Here is a 15710-nt window from a genome sequence, read left to right on the forward strand (position 1 = left end):
CACACAACACTTTTCTCCATCACATGGGTCATCTGTCACCAACCATAAAAATGGAAGAAACACCAGAATTTGGCCTTTAGCTGGAATTAACTTTATAGGGTTTGGTCAATCAAATGAATTCCCACTGTTAACAAAATGATCACAGAAAATGACAAAAGCACAGTGGTCTGTGTGTGTATACAGGGCTAAAGAAGCTTACATTTGCATGCTTTTGATACACTGTTGGGTAGCGAATGGAATTTAACTTCTTGTACCAACATCAATTATTATGGCACATAACAGCTCCTGCTGACATACTGTGATCTTGCAAGTGAATTGCATTCTGTGCTCTCCTGCTCCTTGCATCAACTTTATCAATAAGGGCTGCCTTAAATGTATCTTAAATACATCTAATTCCCTGCTTTTGCAAGTGTTTATTCTATAGTTCAATAAAGCTATTCCTGTCTTTCACCACTGAAGTCTATGGGGTAATTTATTTTGTACATGAATTACTGGTGTTATCTAGTATCTTTGTGGTTCTGTTTTCTTTTATTTTCTGTTTCATTTAGAAAAAGGCTTTGGCTGCATCTTGAAAACCACATTAGAGATACACAAGTAAATAATACACAAACTTAAACCATAAAAATAAGACTCCCATTTCATAGCAATTTGTTCCATTACAGTTTGTATTATGAATTTACATAACGTTAACAGATTATGGTTAATTCAGCTCAGTAAAAACATTTCTGTAAACTGTAAGCTCTTCCCCACCTTCAAAGTAGAAACCCAGTACAATACAAAGTGTTGCTATAATACCGTAGGATGTATGGTTTATACCATATCCTCTGGAATTTTTTTTTTTTTTTTCAGAAGTGTTACAGCGCCTGTGCCTTTGTTTCAACACAAAGGAACTTGGCAAAAGAAAGTAGACATGAATTGACATATTCCTAAAACCTATTAATAATTAAACCTTCATAGCCACAAAGATGGGAAGGGATATAAAAACGATACTAAAGCCAATTAGAGAATGAAAAGGTAAGAAATGTAATTTTCTGGTGCCATTGACTGGCACAATGATGGCGTGCTGTAAATATATACAGTGTGTAAACCAATGTAAGTTCATATACTGGGCTTACTATATGTGCCCAATTCCCCTAAACAATGATAGTAGTTTTTTTGTTGTTTTTTTTTTTTTGCATGTTTTAAAATTGCTGCATTTATTTATTTCATTTATTCTTTCTTTCTGTGACTGAAGATTCATAAGACTGACCAAGTTTTACACCCTGGCGTAAAGCAGCTTGCAGGCGATCACAGTGCTTTCCATCAGCATTCAAACCGATACATAATTATCATACACATCAAACATTACAGCATTATTATACGTTGCGTGGATGTGGGTTTTCATGGTTTGAGTCTACATATGGCGTTAAAGTGATACTAAATTAATACAAACAGTAAACAATATGTATTGCCGCAGGACGGTATAATTATTTTTCCTTTGTAATGGAATTCCCTTGCGCATTTATCCCGGTTCTGCAATCGACACCAGCACTGCACATGATGATAATTCCAGGACACAGTTAAACTGTATCCAACACATATCACATGCATCGTTTGCTAATTATAGAAAAACACAAAACAAAAGTCAGATTACTAATACATTAATACGATATTTAAAGGGTGCAAGTCGTCTGCAGTTTAATTAGGAAATATTGTCAAAACAAACGCATCTGTTTTCACATTGCTAATCCTCAAGCCTTATAATTAAATAATCACAGTATTAGAACTTGAAATATAAAAATTGCGCGACTCGTTCCAATTTAAATGTTCTAAAAGTCATTTTTAAAAACGTTTCCCGATTAAAAAAATATTAATAATATATCTTCCGCCCCGCATAGATTGTTTGTCAAAATTCTGCGTGGTGTACATTGTAATTCAATGCCGCAGCACCGACAGAGGGCAAATGCCTACGATCTCTTTGCTCACATTTCATACGACAGATATAGAACAAAAAAAACAACCTTACCTTACCACACCGCAAGGCAATTTTGTTGCTTTGCTTTTCTTTCACGCAGTTAATCCTTTAGATTTCCCAACACTTTTATCAGTCTTTGATCAAATTGATGAATAAATAAATAAATATCTTCCACATTACCATTAACGTTCCCCAACCTTTGCGGGTGATAAGTAGTCTGTTGCTAACCAAACCAAGGCTGTGAATAAGTTTGCGGAGGGGTGGGGGCGACTTGACGACTATCGACACGTCACAGCAAAGGCACCTCCTGCAGCGTCACTGCAGCGAGTTCTTGGTTCGCGCGATTAAATGACGCAATTTGCCTTTCTCATGCTTTTTTTTTCGTGATCTCTTTTTCACATTTGCAAATACGCAGGTACGTTTCGTTGTGGTATAGTTGTGTGTTTGTTGGTAATAGTATTAAACATATTGTTGTGTTTATATTTCTAAAGGCATTGGTCGGTCGCTTACTGTTACGTTGTTACAAAATGTCGATGACTCTGCATGGACTCGGGACGTAATTCGTAAGGTTGTACTAAAATGGTATAACCTTATGATTATGACCTACTGAAAAGTTTCAAGTTCTGTCAAACTATGAATGAACAGATACGTTGGATACACCTCATTGTTCTATACTAAACGACCTCATTGTTCTATACTAAACGTCAGTGATCAGAAGAAGTTACTACGTGCTCTTAATGTGTCGTGGATCTTCACATTTAGAAAGCTGACTTGTGTGTGCATAAACAATTGTTATTTTTGAAAATGACACTTCAAAAAAAATAGTACTGTCATGTTGTTTGTTATACTACGCTTAGGAATGTATGGCCTTTTTAGTTATTCTTAATTTTTATGTTCTCCTTTGTGGATGTAATTTAACTTCTCTGGCAGCTTGCTGGTGCAAGTTTGATTCAGTTACAGCAAACAAGTACCAGATCAGACACGCTTTTTAAACCGTATCTTGGACTGCCTTATGTTACCTTTGATAACGAAGTCCAAGATTAGTGCTAATCGCTGTCTGTGAAACAGCCGATATAAAGAAGTGTTTGTAAAAGACGTCTAGGTGGAGTCGACACTCCCTCTGCGGTTTTAAAGACATACCAGATAACAAAACAAACAAGAACAGAGATCAGCATTCTTGGTGTTTTTTGGCAGTGCAGTTGAAGCACAACATAATTGCAATTAAAAAATAATCCCAATCATTCACTTCTGCAAGCTGCAGCCACGGGATTTGTTCCAGGAATCCACAAAGACACTCGGTTTTAGGTAGCACTGGAAAATTGTAATGAAGGGATAAGTATAACACTCAATTGCACTGCATTTAAAAACAAAGAAAGCTGTAGCTAACGCAGCCATAATGCAGACCTGCAGCAGTGAATTTATTTATTTATTTATTTTTTGGTTTCATTTGGGCAGTGGGAGTTCATAGTTATCATGACAGGAGAGACAGAGACATTTGCACACACTCAACCGAAAACATTTTGTGACTAATAAGTTTTCAATAATGCAGCAGCCTTTTACAGCCAAGACTCTATTGCTGAATCATGGTGCAGTTTACCAGCACTGAGATTGATTCATCTCCTTTTACAAGAGGTTTCTATCTGTTGCATCAGTTACTAGCTTGGTTGGCACTTTTAAGATGAAATGCCAGTGTTTTGAACTTCCTCATTAGAAAACATCCTTTGAGGCTCAACTTTTTAAATTGAGCATGTCAGTTAATTTTACTGTACCCTTTTCTGACAATGCTTTATATTTTCAGGTTCAGATGGCACTGTTAAGAAAAGGACTGGGGTTATTGCTAACACATCTATCTGGAAAACCACAGCAGCTGCCTTTCAGGTACTTTATTAGGATATCCAGTGTTCATGTGTAAGGGGTCCCCACTTGCTCGTCTAATAAAAGCTGGGGGCCCATAGGGATTAGGAAGTAAAGTAAACCTAGGCTAGGAGAAAAGCTAACTAGATGGCCTTGCTTTAAACTCGTAAAGGTTACGTGACCTAGGAAGTGCAAAAAGCTACCTGGAAGTACAGCATGCAAACTGAGGGCTATATTATCATTCATTAAAATTAAAATTTATGCATTGATATGTGTGCACTATGGCAACTTGAAATGCATCATAGGTTCAGTAGTCCCAAAACAGCACTAAAATATAGTACAGAGGCTTTAATCAGGATGCAAGTTAATTACATTTCCCAGTATCCTTTACACTCAGCTATTTGAACTAGGGAAATTAGTTTTATTCAGATTTACGATAAGCGACTGTTAAATTTGGCCGGGACCATGTAGAAAATTGTTGTATCAGGAAATGTGTTTAATCTAAGGTTTCGTCTTAATGAGAATTGATTGTACGTTTGCTGCACTTGTAAAATCTACATAGCAAACAGAAGTGTATAACGGGTAAGGTTTAGTTCGCTAGAGCCCCTTTAAGAAGTGTTCCCTCAAGGGCAGGATTGAGGCATGCTCACAGGTTTCTGTGGTGAAGCTCACCAGGCCACAATGTGCTTTTCCCTTTGGATATTGTAATCAGGCTTTTACGTCTCCAGTTCAGGTGACTGAATCCATGCAGTACTGATTATAATATAAGTTTGATTTCTTTTTTTTTTTTACCATTTAGCCTTTCTGCAGCCTGTGCAGCCATTCAGAAAATGTCCAGAGTGCGTGTGGTAGACAACAGTCCGCTGGGGAACACTCCCCACCATCGACCTGCTAAATGCATTCATGTCTATAACAAAACTGGGGTTGGCAAAGTGGGAGACAAAATTTTACTGGCCATCAAAGGACAAAAGAAAAAAGCTCTTATAATCGGCCACAAGATGCCTGGCCCCAGAATGATGCCACGATTCGATTCCAACAACGTGGTTCTGATCGAGGACAACGGAAACCCCACAGGAACAAGGATCAAGGTGCCTGTGCCCTCCAGTCTGCGCCGGCTAGAAGGAGAGTATTCCAAAGTGTTGGCCATTGCTCAGAAGTTTGTGTGATGTACTGGGACTGCAGCCTGTCTCATCAGGCAACATTTACATCTAATGCATTTCTCTGTGTTAAAAAGAAATTATCTCACTTTTATTTATGTAACCATTCCCCAATGTAATGATACATAAATGTAATAATACATTATTTGCAGTCATTTATTCTAATTACTATTTGATTGTGAATATTAGGGGCTCCCATTCAAAAAACATCAATCCAACTGCGGTGGAACCAGAGTAAGGGCGGATATGTAAAAAGGCGGATAATCCTGGTTTAAATACCATTATACACATCTGTAACACTTACTATATTCGCACAATTATTGTTTTGAGATTCAGCTTTTATTAGGGAGCTCCCCTAAATCTCTCGTTTAGAAAGATACAGGGTATTAATGCTTGTGACAGAGTAGCCACCTGCCATGTGGGTGCGTGCATTCGCTGCTGAGTGACAGGCAGGAGATCGAGACGGAGGTTGAAGTTGATACGCCCCGCAGGTGAACAGGTTTTATTTACATATCAAGTCAACACACTGAACAGCTCACGTGACACTATCAGCAATGGCAGCGCACGGAGCAAATACAACACAGTGTATGAAAACTTTGGTAGGACCTACAATATCTGAACTAATCTTCTCTGTTCAATAATAAACTAACGTTGCTGAAGAGCTTGATCATGGCCAAAAAATGGTTAGGGCAGATATGTGACGGGCAGATACACGACGGATTACTGTATCTGAAAAGCTCATAAACAGCTATAAAAGGTTTCACAGACACAAATGTGATTTTGTTAATTAAAATAGTATTTTAAAAAAATAATTAATGTCTCAAATCATTGTGACATTAGTTACCTGTACTTTGATAATGGATCACAAAGAATAATACTAACAGAAATTAGTACGTATAATAATAAACTATAAAACATACTTAAACTTGATTTGATGTTACTGTGAATAGACACTGGATTCTGCCCAATGTGCAGATGGCTGAGTATACAGTGTTATGCCATAGTGCGACTACTATCTGCATAGGATTTATTCACAAAAATAGAAATTGTGTAGGCAAAGTAAAATACAATAAAACAGCAACAAAATCAAGAATGAAATCTTTCAAGGAATCAGCATCAGGTAGTAGTTAAATTCCAAGAAATTTGAGACACCTTAAAAAGCAATTTGCGGTATGAAACATCTCCGTTATCTTAACAAATGTATTCTTCTGTTTCAGTCGTCGCATTCTGGTGACATTTGAAAACTTTAAATCAACACTGTGCCCTAATTACACCTTCAACCATGTCCAGTACAGCTGGTACACTAGAGTGTGGGGCCTGTTCTCTTGCAAAACTCTGCTCCTAGTGGATGCAACAAAAAAAAAAACTAAGAAATATCACATAGAACAAATGTGGTATTTCTAATATCCACTGGGGGCAGAGTGTCGCAGGTTATGGTTGAACTCCAGTGTAATAGCTGTACTTGGAGGTAATACATGTTTAAGAGCTATATTGATGTAACAGGGGTTTGTAAATGTAAAGATGTACAGTACAGTACTACATTTCCAAAGCAAGAACCAATTAAATGTAATAACAAGCTTTTAAATTTACATTGTCTAAGTAAGATTTTTATTTAATTTTCAGTCATAGGAACCAGGAAATGTACTCTTTGGACCTTTCCTTCTTGCTAATCCTTTTTCACTCTCTACCAGTCTCTGGGAATCGGAAGTAATCAGAACGATGTAAAACCCAGCAGTCCCCATACATTTGAACAAGCTGTCTGTGGCTTCATATGAGGTCTGGCCTTGTACAGGAATGATAAACTGCCAGACATCCATGAAGAAACAAACTGCAGACTTAGAAAGAGACAAGTATAACATGCTTGTGAGCAGACACCAGATACAGTTCCACAGCAAAATCTCACAGGCTACATGGGTAAGAGATAGTCTCAAGACAATAAAGTATCATACTTATAATTCGTAAAGAGCAAACCATTGATTCCACTATGTAACACAATTTTTGTTCCTGGGTAGTAAGTGTTATTTCCTAATTGCTTATGCCTCAAAAGTATAGAAAATGGATATTATTCCCCACAAACTTTGCTTTTGTGACCAGGACAGTGATATTTTGAAATTTACCTATTTCCAATGAGAAAACGGGCAAATTTGTGTCTTTTTGTTCACATAAAGTCAGAAAAAAACAACATATGAATCCAAATTAACATGTATTTATACTAAAGTAATACAAAAATGACTACAAAAGATTTAGAAGTGAGTAGTTTTTCGAGATTTATGATTATACTGTAAATCACTTTCACGAATCAGCCCCCAAATGTAGTCTCCCATCATGTTCTCGTTATACTGTCCTTGGTAGCGGCGTTCAAAGTCCAGTATATCCTGGTGGAAGCACTCGCCTTGCTCCTCCGAGTACGCTCCCATGTTCTCCTTGAATTTATCAAGATGAGCATCAAGGATATGGACTTTGAGGGACATCGTACAGCCCATTGTGCCATAGTTCTTCACCAGAGTCTCAACCAGCTCCACATAGTTTTCGGCCTTGTGATTGCCCAGGAAGCCCCGAACCACTGCGACAAAGCTGTTCTAAGCCGCTTTCTCCTTACTAGTGAGCTTCTTGGGGAATTCACTCCAGGATCTTCTTTATCTGTGGTCCGACGAAGACATCGGCTTTGACCTTTGCCTCAGACAGCTTAGGGAAGAAGTCTTGAAGGTACTTGAAAGCTGCCGACTCCTTATCTAGAGCTCTGACAAATTGTTTCATAAGGCCCAATTTGATGTGCAGTGGTGGCATCAGCACCTTCCGGGGGTCCACCAGTGGCGACCACTTGACGTTGTTCCTCCCCACAGAGAAGTCGGTCCACTGTGGCCAGTCCCGCCTGTGGTAGTGCGCCTTGGTGTCCCTGCTGTCCCAAAGGCAAAGATAGCAGGGAAACTTGGTAAAACCGCCTTGGAGACCCATCAGGAATGCCACCATTTTGAAGTCTCCTATGACCTTGATGCCATCTCAGAAAAATGCAGATATGTATCCACTTAGGCAGCTGGAACTAAACTGAACTGGTGGGCTTAAGGCCCCTGTATTTATACTACTATTTATATTACTGGAAAGTTCTAGAAGTTACTCCAAGTTTACTCAGCACTGAATCTATCTGGAATGTTCTGGAAAATAGGTAAATTTCAAATTATCACTGTCTTGGTCACAAAAGCAAAGTTTGTGGGGAATAATAGCCATTTTCTATACTTTTGAGGCATAAGCAATTAGGAAATAACACTTACTACCCAGGAACCAAAAAAAAAAAAAAAATTGTTACACGGTGTTATATAAATGTTGCCCTATGCTGCCCCAAACAGAAGCACAATTAAATTATTGTGGTTTTAGTAGCCAATGCAGTTCCCACTGAAGATACAGTGGTGGTCTGTTTTTCTGACACGAACCTGACAGATTTACAGTGGTTAGCTCTCGGTGGCACATAGTATCGACAAACAACGCTGTTCCAGGATGGCACCTCCACGGTAGACGTTAACTTCTGGTTTGGCTCCTATGCGTTTGACTTTAGCACACCAAAAAGCCAGTTTACAATGTTGTTTATTCGTACCATCACAAGACCTTGCTCCTGCTCTTCCAAGCTCTTGAAGATTGAACACTGAATAACATGCTTCAATATTTAATTACCTCCTCTGGTTGCAAAGGCAGGGTTACAAGCTTGCTTCTCTTCTTTGATAAGGCACTATTCATCTCGATGTTTAGTACTGGTTGCTTGTTGAATGTTGTTTTATAGGTTTAGGTTGGTAATGTTGGAAGCTAACTAGTAAACCTAAACGTTCTAATTTTCAGTCTGCATAACTATATAACATAAAACACATTTTAAAAAATACTCCATACACAAAAACAGTTTTGGTTAATAATACTGTAATAAAACCTTAGATCACTTCTTTAATTTTATATATAAATGTTATTGCTCTGCTTGGTCCAACTACAGTACTACTAGGTGTGTAAATTTGGCAATAAAATAGTCACTTTTTACTTTTAGGTTGGTGGTTCAGGCAATCAGTAATGTTAATATAATAAAAGTCGTGCCCAAGTCATCTTGGATAAAGGCATCTGCCAAATAACTAAATAATAATATGTTCAATTTCCTATGTATCTTACTATTACATTTCTATTAAAATCTACTATAATTTAAAATGATACGTGATTACCTTTCTTTCTCTATTCCCTTACATACAATCTTTATTTGTAACAGATGGGAACATGTAAAAGTTATGTTACTTATTATCAAGCTGCGCAGACAAGGTCCCCCAAGGTGAAGTGGTAGTTCAAACACAGCCTAGGATGAGGAGGGTTTTAAAGATGATGACCAATGGGACAACTAGTGTATTTCCTCTCTATAGCGTTAAGACACTAAATTGTTCCCGCCTTTCCAAATCTAATTAGAATTATAATGCACAAATGTTCTATCAGTTTGCTGTTTATTTTTGTTGCCTTTTGCTTTTTTGTATTAATCTGTCCAATACCTCATTTCATCTGTAAAGGTTTGTCATATAGCTTATGTAAAGTTACTCCGTATTGTGAAATTTTACATCATGTAGAATTTAATGTTATGTTCTTTCCTCAGAAAAAAAGTAAGGAAAAGTTGCTGAAAAAATCCTTAATGTTGTAATTTTGTTTATGCAAGATAAAACTATTTTTATATCATACTTTTCTGTACCTTAAATGTTCTTATTAAAATCCTAGTATACCACTTTTTTTTAACAAAAAAAGATAGTTCTTAGCATGTTTAGCCCATCATTTCCAATGTAAAGTTACACAAAGGTTGAGGCTCTTGTATCCCACGTGGGACACAGTTGCTGTACCCTTGAGCAAGGTACTTTACCCAGATTGCTCCAGTAAAAACCCAACTGTATGAATGAGTACCAGAATTTGTATGTCAAAATAATTCCTTGTACCCCAGTAAGTCGCTTTGGATAAAAGCGTGAAACAAATAAATAAATTAGTATTGTTATTATAAAGTAATATAACGTCTTACTTTTGGGGAAAACGCTATTAGTAGTTATCATAGATATATAACCTTTTTGTAGCTATGGTAGTTAAACTTCATTACAATTATTATTAGTATTCATGCCTATTAAAAACGACGTTGGAATAGCGTTGAAATAATCGGGTGTATTTATGTATGTATATATAGTAGGTATTTATTTTATTTTATTTATTAATATGACAATATCAAAAAGCCTACGGGAAAAAAGTCTGTCTCCTAAACTGTTCATCATTAGCTTTCTGATCTTCTCTATATATTACAACCCTTCATTCTGTGTTTTTATTGAACGATTTTCACGTTATATTTGTGATTTTAATGTACCTAGGCAATATGGCCGCGCTGTTTGCATACTGCCGCATCATCGAGTTTCCATGGGCGTGTCCGATCTAATCTCTCGCCCCTGGCCCCGCCCCTACGCCGTGGCGCCTTCGTGTACGACATAGTGACGTGGTTTTTGGTGTTTAACAGCTTCCGCAAAGGTACAGGCACGTATTAGCTAGTTGTTGAAAATGGAGGTGTTTGTGAGAGATTTGACGTACAAATTCCAGTCTTTTTCCCTTTCTAATGGCGCTTTAATCGGACAATTAGTGCATATCTTCGCCGAGAAACAGGTAAGCATGGATTTAGGGTAAACGTAATTAAGTATTAAAGTACAACATGGCCCGGGAAAGGAAATATACTCCATAGAGAAGTGTCGCTGGAAAAGAATAAAGACGGTACTTTTAATTTATATCAGTTATTTAATTGTACGCGTACTGGGGTTGCCTTTGGGAATAGTACCGGTAACCTGTATAGAGATGTAGTTAAAGGATAGAGAAGAAATTAATCTTATGTCGTGGAAAAAAGTTAAAGTAACCAATTAAATTCTGTTTGTTTTTTAAGGCCATCCCGAAGACTGATTTCTACATTAAGTGCAACGGAAGGCTGACGAGAGAGGATGACACGATTCGGCCAGGGGTTGTTTACAGCGTGGAGCCTCGGCTTTGCGGAGGGAAAGGAGGTTTGTACAGACAGTACTGCTAGTTAATCTGCGTCTTCTCAGATGGTACGACCTAGCTGCAGTCTGTCATTGGTACAGTATCTGGTCTTCCCTATCACAGGACAACACGTGATTGTGTAGACTAGGTTTATTTTAAATAAATAATGTAATCATAAAAACTAGTGATATGCATACAGTCAAAGACAATAGTATTGGCACCCGACACTTAATATAAGGTAAAGCATGTCAAATACAAGCATTTAGAGAACATTAGCTGATAATTAATGACAAAGACCAAAATACTCCATTTCTGATAGTGTAACAACAATCTATACAAAAACAAAAGCAATTTCAAACATCACAATATGCTTGTATTTAACATTGTAGTCCCAAGTAGGTTTATAAGTTCAGGAGGAGGGAGGGGAGTTTCTTTTTTGTGCTCTCCTTCCAGCATTAGAATGTTATTTATTTATTTTTTTTACAGGTTTTGGTTCTATGCTTCGAGCTCTGGGGGCGCAGATTGAGAAGACCACCAATCGGGAGGCATGTCGGGATTTGAGTGGAAGGCGCCTTCGTGATGTTAACCATGAGAAAGAGTAAGAATTTAGATGTTTTATACGCATGTACTTCAAACTGCTCTCTGCTTGAAAGAGAATATGAAATGATGAACTGTTCAATATTTCACATAAGCATTAGTTTTTTTTTTTCAATTCTAACTAGCTACCATTGCAATTCTTCAGTGTAAGAAGCAAGTAATCTGTTTTCTTGTACATGCAGGATGGCAGACTGGATCAAGAAGCAGGCCGAGAGGGACGCAGAAAAAGAGCAGAGGAGAATTGAGCGCCTGCAGCGCAAACTCGCTGAACCCAAACATTACTTCACTGACCCGAACTACGAGCAGCAGTGTCACGAGCTGTCGGAGCGCCTGGAGGACTCTGTGTTGAAAGGTAGTACTCCCTTTTTGAGTCGTTGTAAATCTGTTACTAAATGTGTTCTCAGATAAATTTTTTTTATCTGAGAACACATTTTAGTCCCTATATATTTTAAATATCTGAACTTCTAATCATTCCACACCAAATGGACCAATAGTCCCCACTTTGCTGTCTCAGATTATTTTATCCTTCTTAAATATGGTACACTTTCTCCTAATCAACTACAAGTTACATGTGTGCAGCAAGTTTCAACAACATTTTAATATTGTGACAGCTCTGACCTCTCAAACATGTGATTTGTACAGAAAATGGGTATTGACTGTGTGCCTTTCATTGAAATGTATACTTGTGATGAGTACTTTACCCATTGTGATGTCTGTATTTTCTTGTTCAAGGTATGCAAGCTTCCTCAAGTGGTGTGGTGGTAGCAGAAGAATGTCTTAGTCGGAAACGCCCCATCGCAAGCAAAGACCTTAAATCTGGAAAGAAAAAATGCTTTTGGTAAGAACTAGCTTTATTAGTTGGGGCCATGGGCTAAGTTTAATAACTGGTATACCCTTTTTTGTGGCTCTCTGGTTTAGCACCACAAAACAGGTTAGGTAGCAGATCTAAAAACGGTTACTCAATTGAAGGGATCTTCCTGTAAATATAAATACTGTAATCAGAATTCTTGTTTCTTCCCCATTATCCTAATTTACTGTATGGTAGGCAATGTGTCTTTTTATCATATGATTGATTGCTGGTTATTTTTCTGCAGGACTGGTGTTGCAGGGCTAGAGGATTCTGGCAGTTCAGATGAAGACAGACTTGAAAGCGACAAGGAAGAATCTCCCACAACTTCAAGAGTGAGTTTAGGGGAAATAGGAAGCCCAACACATAAGGGTAAAGCAAGAGCTGTCTCAATCCTTAATGCTGAGGAAGCACCAGCATCTAGTTCGAATTGTAGTTCAGGGTCCAACTCTCCTCACAGGAGCCCTGTAGAACTGGTGAAAGAGGAGGCCATGGTGGTTACAGTGCAAGCCCAGTCAGATGCAGAGCTGCCAGGAACGAGTGTCTATGTGGAGGATGAGAAAAAGGAGACGCAAGAAGAAAAAGAAACCAATGAGGAGACCCAGGAGACTAGCCTGAAAAGGCTTAGTGACTCTCAGCCTGGTTGTGTGGTACTGCAATCTGCTGATAATGGACCCCTGGATCTGATGACATTCAGCTCTGCTTCAGAAATGGAAGTGCTGGGACTAGAGAGGATTAAGACAGAGTTAATGGCGCTCGGTCTGAAATGTGGGGGCACCCTGCAGGAGAGAGCTGCAAGGCTCTTCTCAGTCAGGGGCAAATCAAGAGATCAGATTGACCCAGCGTTCTTTGCTAAACCTGTCAAAGGAAAGAAAAAGTGAAAAAAAATGTGGATGTTTTATTGTGCAAAAAATAAATAAATACCATAAAGGCAAAAAACAAAAATAGAAATTTCATGCAGTAATTATGTGCTGATCTATACTTTAGGAATATGAAATATATTTGGTTTTTTATAACATTTCTCTGTGTCTTTTGTGACACAGTATAACAGCATATTTTTACCAGGAACAAATGAACTTGCCAGAATGCACAGCCTTGGAATAAATGTTATGGTACATACAATAAAATATATGGTAACAGCTCATAAAAAAAAAAAGTAAATAGATTATACTTTAACTGCCCACATATTCTTTAACATGTAATAGAGTTTTTATTTTCAATATGCAGTTATGAATGTCCCTTTTTTCATGTCATTTCACTATTTTTAAAGCATGAAGGAAATGGAAACCACATGATCAGACATTAGGTAGTGTGGAATTGGAGCGTATTAGAGGTACCTAGCAAAGTTCCACATGTTAAGTGCAACTTACATTTGTACCAGAACAGATCGCTGATTGATCCTTTGCAAACTTACCTGGAATGGTTAAAAAAAGATATAGTGTGTTTGGCCAAGTTGTTGTGTTTTTTGTTTTTATTTTATTCAATTTAAATGCTTGAAGTACCTTGACACTAATCAGCAGGATTGTTTTTTTTTTTAACTGATATTTAATCTTCAGACCTGCAGCTATCGCTAGATTCGAACCCTGATTTAATAATCCAAAATAAATGCATGTGCTGTATTTTGTGTAAAATTCATCCTTGATAGAATTTTTTGTGGTTGATATTAAAACTGATTATATTACCCCAGCAATTTAAAATATCATATTTGATACTCCAAAGGTTACTGCTTTGTACTTTGAAAAATGTTTATCTGAATGCAAATTAATACGATTATTTAATTAATTGATACATTTATTTCCTCTCATTTTAAACATGCTCATATCTAGAAATAGCAAAAAATGATTATATCATTTATTCCATTAAAAAAAGTCAATTAGTTTCAAACACTCCCTCAATTGTGCGTAAATAAAATGTGATGCCCTGATTTACGTGGAGGAATTATTTGTTCTACATGACGGAAGTTAGCAATCTTTTTCCTTCCGAGTTTGAAGTTTGGGGTCAGAAAGATGGCTGCCTTGTGTAAAGCGGTGTTTGTTGCAAAGAGAGGAGCGAAGCTAGCTCGGATATCATGCCGGAGTCTCCTAGCGTTTGGTAAACTGTATAGTACCGGGGACACAAGTGAATTCCCCGGAAACAAAGAGGATACCCCAACAGCTGAGAAAAAGCTCAGCGGGTTTGCGGCAGCGTTTGAGCTTCATTCTGGCCTGCAGCAGAAACATGACATCGCAGCGGGTACAGTCGGGAAGTCACCGGGCTCCAATGAGCATTCGTTTGCAACTCTGTTAAAGCAATCTCCATTGGTTCAAATGGGAACTTCCAAGGATAAAGTCGCAGTGGGCAAAATCTTCCACATTGTAAATAACGACCTGTACGTTGATTTCGGTGGAAAGTTTCACTGCGTGTGCAAAAGACCGGCAGTCGACGGAGAGAAGTACCAGCGGGGTTCAAGAGTGCGTTTGAGACTGGTGGACCTGGAGCTCACGTCTCGGTTCCTCGGAGCAAAGACAGACACCACTCTGCTGGAGGCTGATGCTGTGCTTCTGGGACTGCTGGAAACGAAGCCAAAATAATAGTACACGCTGAGTTCGGGACACTGCAAAATGGACAGTGGTGCAAATGGTATTCCTGCTTGGAGAACACTCTTTGGTCTGGGTTGTGTACAGATCGTACTCGAGCCTCTTTATTTTATGTGTTTAAATAAATGTGTTATATTGAACATAACTATATACTGGTATCTATTGTCCTTGGTGCTGGATTTCAACATGTAGCTTTCTGCTTGTGTTTGGTTTAACACATTTCAGTTTGTAGTGTTAAAAACAAAAATGTAACAATAACTAATCCACTGTATGTATAAATCACAGCTATTAATAACACGAAAAAGTAGATACAGCTTATTTGGTTAAGGTGTTTTTATAAAACTGACGTATGACATAAGTAAGGGTGGTGACATTAAACATAAATGCTTATTTTTCTTTACATTTTTTCCAGTCAACAATACACCTTTGCAACTGAAGATCAGGAATTTTGATTTGTTTTATGCTTAGTTTATATATATATATATATATATATATATATATATATATATATATATATATATATATATATAGCAATGAACATTTAAGTAAATTAATTTCAGCTGTTCCTCACAATAACAGCACTGTTTAGTAGAATATTTTTTTAAAAGATGTGAGAAGTGTCAGAAAAAGAAAAGAAAGGTTAAACGATCACAATATCACGTGATTTCTCAGGAACCAAAGACACATGGCTTAACAAAATATACCTTAGATTGAGC

General features: G+C 37.6%; 4 protein-coding genes across 8 annotated transcripts in view; 3 read left to right on the forward strand and 1 right to left on the reverse strand.

The window, feature by feature from the left end:
• Window positions 1-2193, reverse strand: part of LOC117402799 (CSC1-like protein 2) — a 104360-nt gene extending 102167 nt beyond the window's left edge. For 2 of the 5 annotated variants that reach the window (XM_059023860.1, XM_034921326.2), the window contains exon 1: window positions 2006-2193. The gene's annotated coding sequence lies outside the window, so the exon portion shown is untranslated. The remainder of the gene's footprint in view (window positions 1-2005) is intronic. The other 3 variants (XM_034921324.2, XM_034921321.2, XM_034921320.2) reach the window with 3 other exon arrangements.
• Window positions 2194-2247: 54 nt separating this feature from the next.
• Window positions 2248-5110, forward strand: LOC117403410 (large ribosomal subunit protein uL14m-like). Its single transcript, XM_034005536.3, has 3 exons — window positions 2248-2369; window positions 3753-3832; window positions 4608-5110. Exons 2-3 carry the CDS (start codon window positions 3759-3761, stop codon window positions 4972-4974), a joined length of 441 nt encoding a protein of 146 aa, XP_033861427.1. The 5' UTR covers window positions 2248-2369; window positions 3753-3758; the 3' UTR covers window positions 4975-5110.
• Window positions 5111-10431: 5321 nt separating this feature from the next.
• On the forward strand, window positions 10432-13363 carry LOC117403439 (splicing regulator SDE2-like). Its single transcript, XM_034005599.3, has 6 exons — window positions 10432-10608; window positions 10880-10997; window positions 11461-11572; window positions 11754-11923; window positions 12304-12409; window positions 12666-13363. Exons 1-6 carry the CDS (start codon window positions 10507-10509, stop codon window positions 13297-13299), a joined length of 1242 nt encoding a protein of 413 aa, XP_033861490.3. The 5' UTR covers window positions 10432-10506; the 3' UTR covers window positions 13300-13363.
• Window positions 13364-13503: 140 nt separating this feature from the next.
• On the forward strand, window positions 13504-15386 carry LOC117403440 (small ribosomal subunit protein bS1m-like). Its single transcript, XM_034005601.3, has one exon. It carries the CDS (start codon window positions 14425-14427, stop codon window positions 14986-14988), a length of 564 nt encoding a protein of 187 aa, XP_033861492.1. The 5' UTR covers window positions 13504-14424; the 3' UTR covers window positions 14989-15386.
• The last annotated feature ends 324 nt before the right edge of the window (window positions 15387-15710 follow it).

Source organism: Acipenser ruthenus, chromosome 5, assembly GCF_902713425.1.
Source record: "Acipenser ruthenus chromosome 5, fAciRut3.2 maternal haplotype, whole genome shotgun sequence".
Lineage (NCBI taxonomy): Eukaryota > Metazoa > Chordata > Actinopteri > Acipenseriformes > Acipenseridae > Acipenser > Acipenser ruthenus.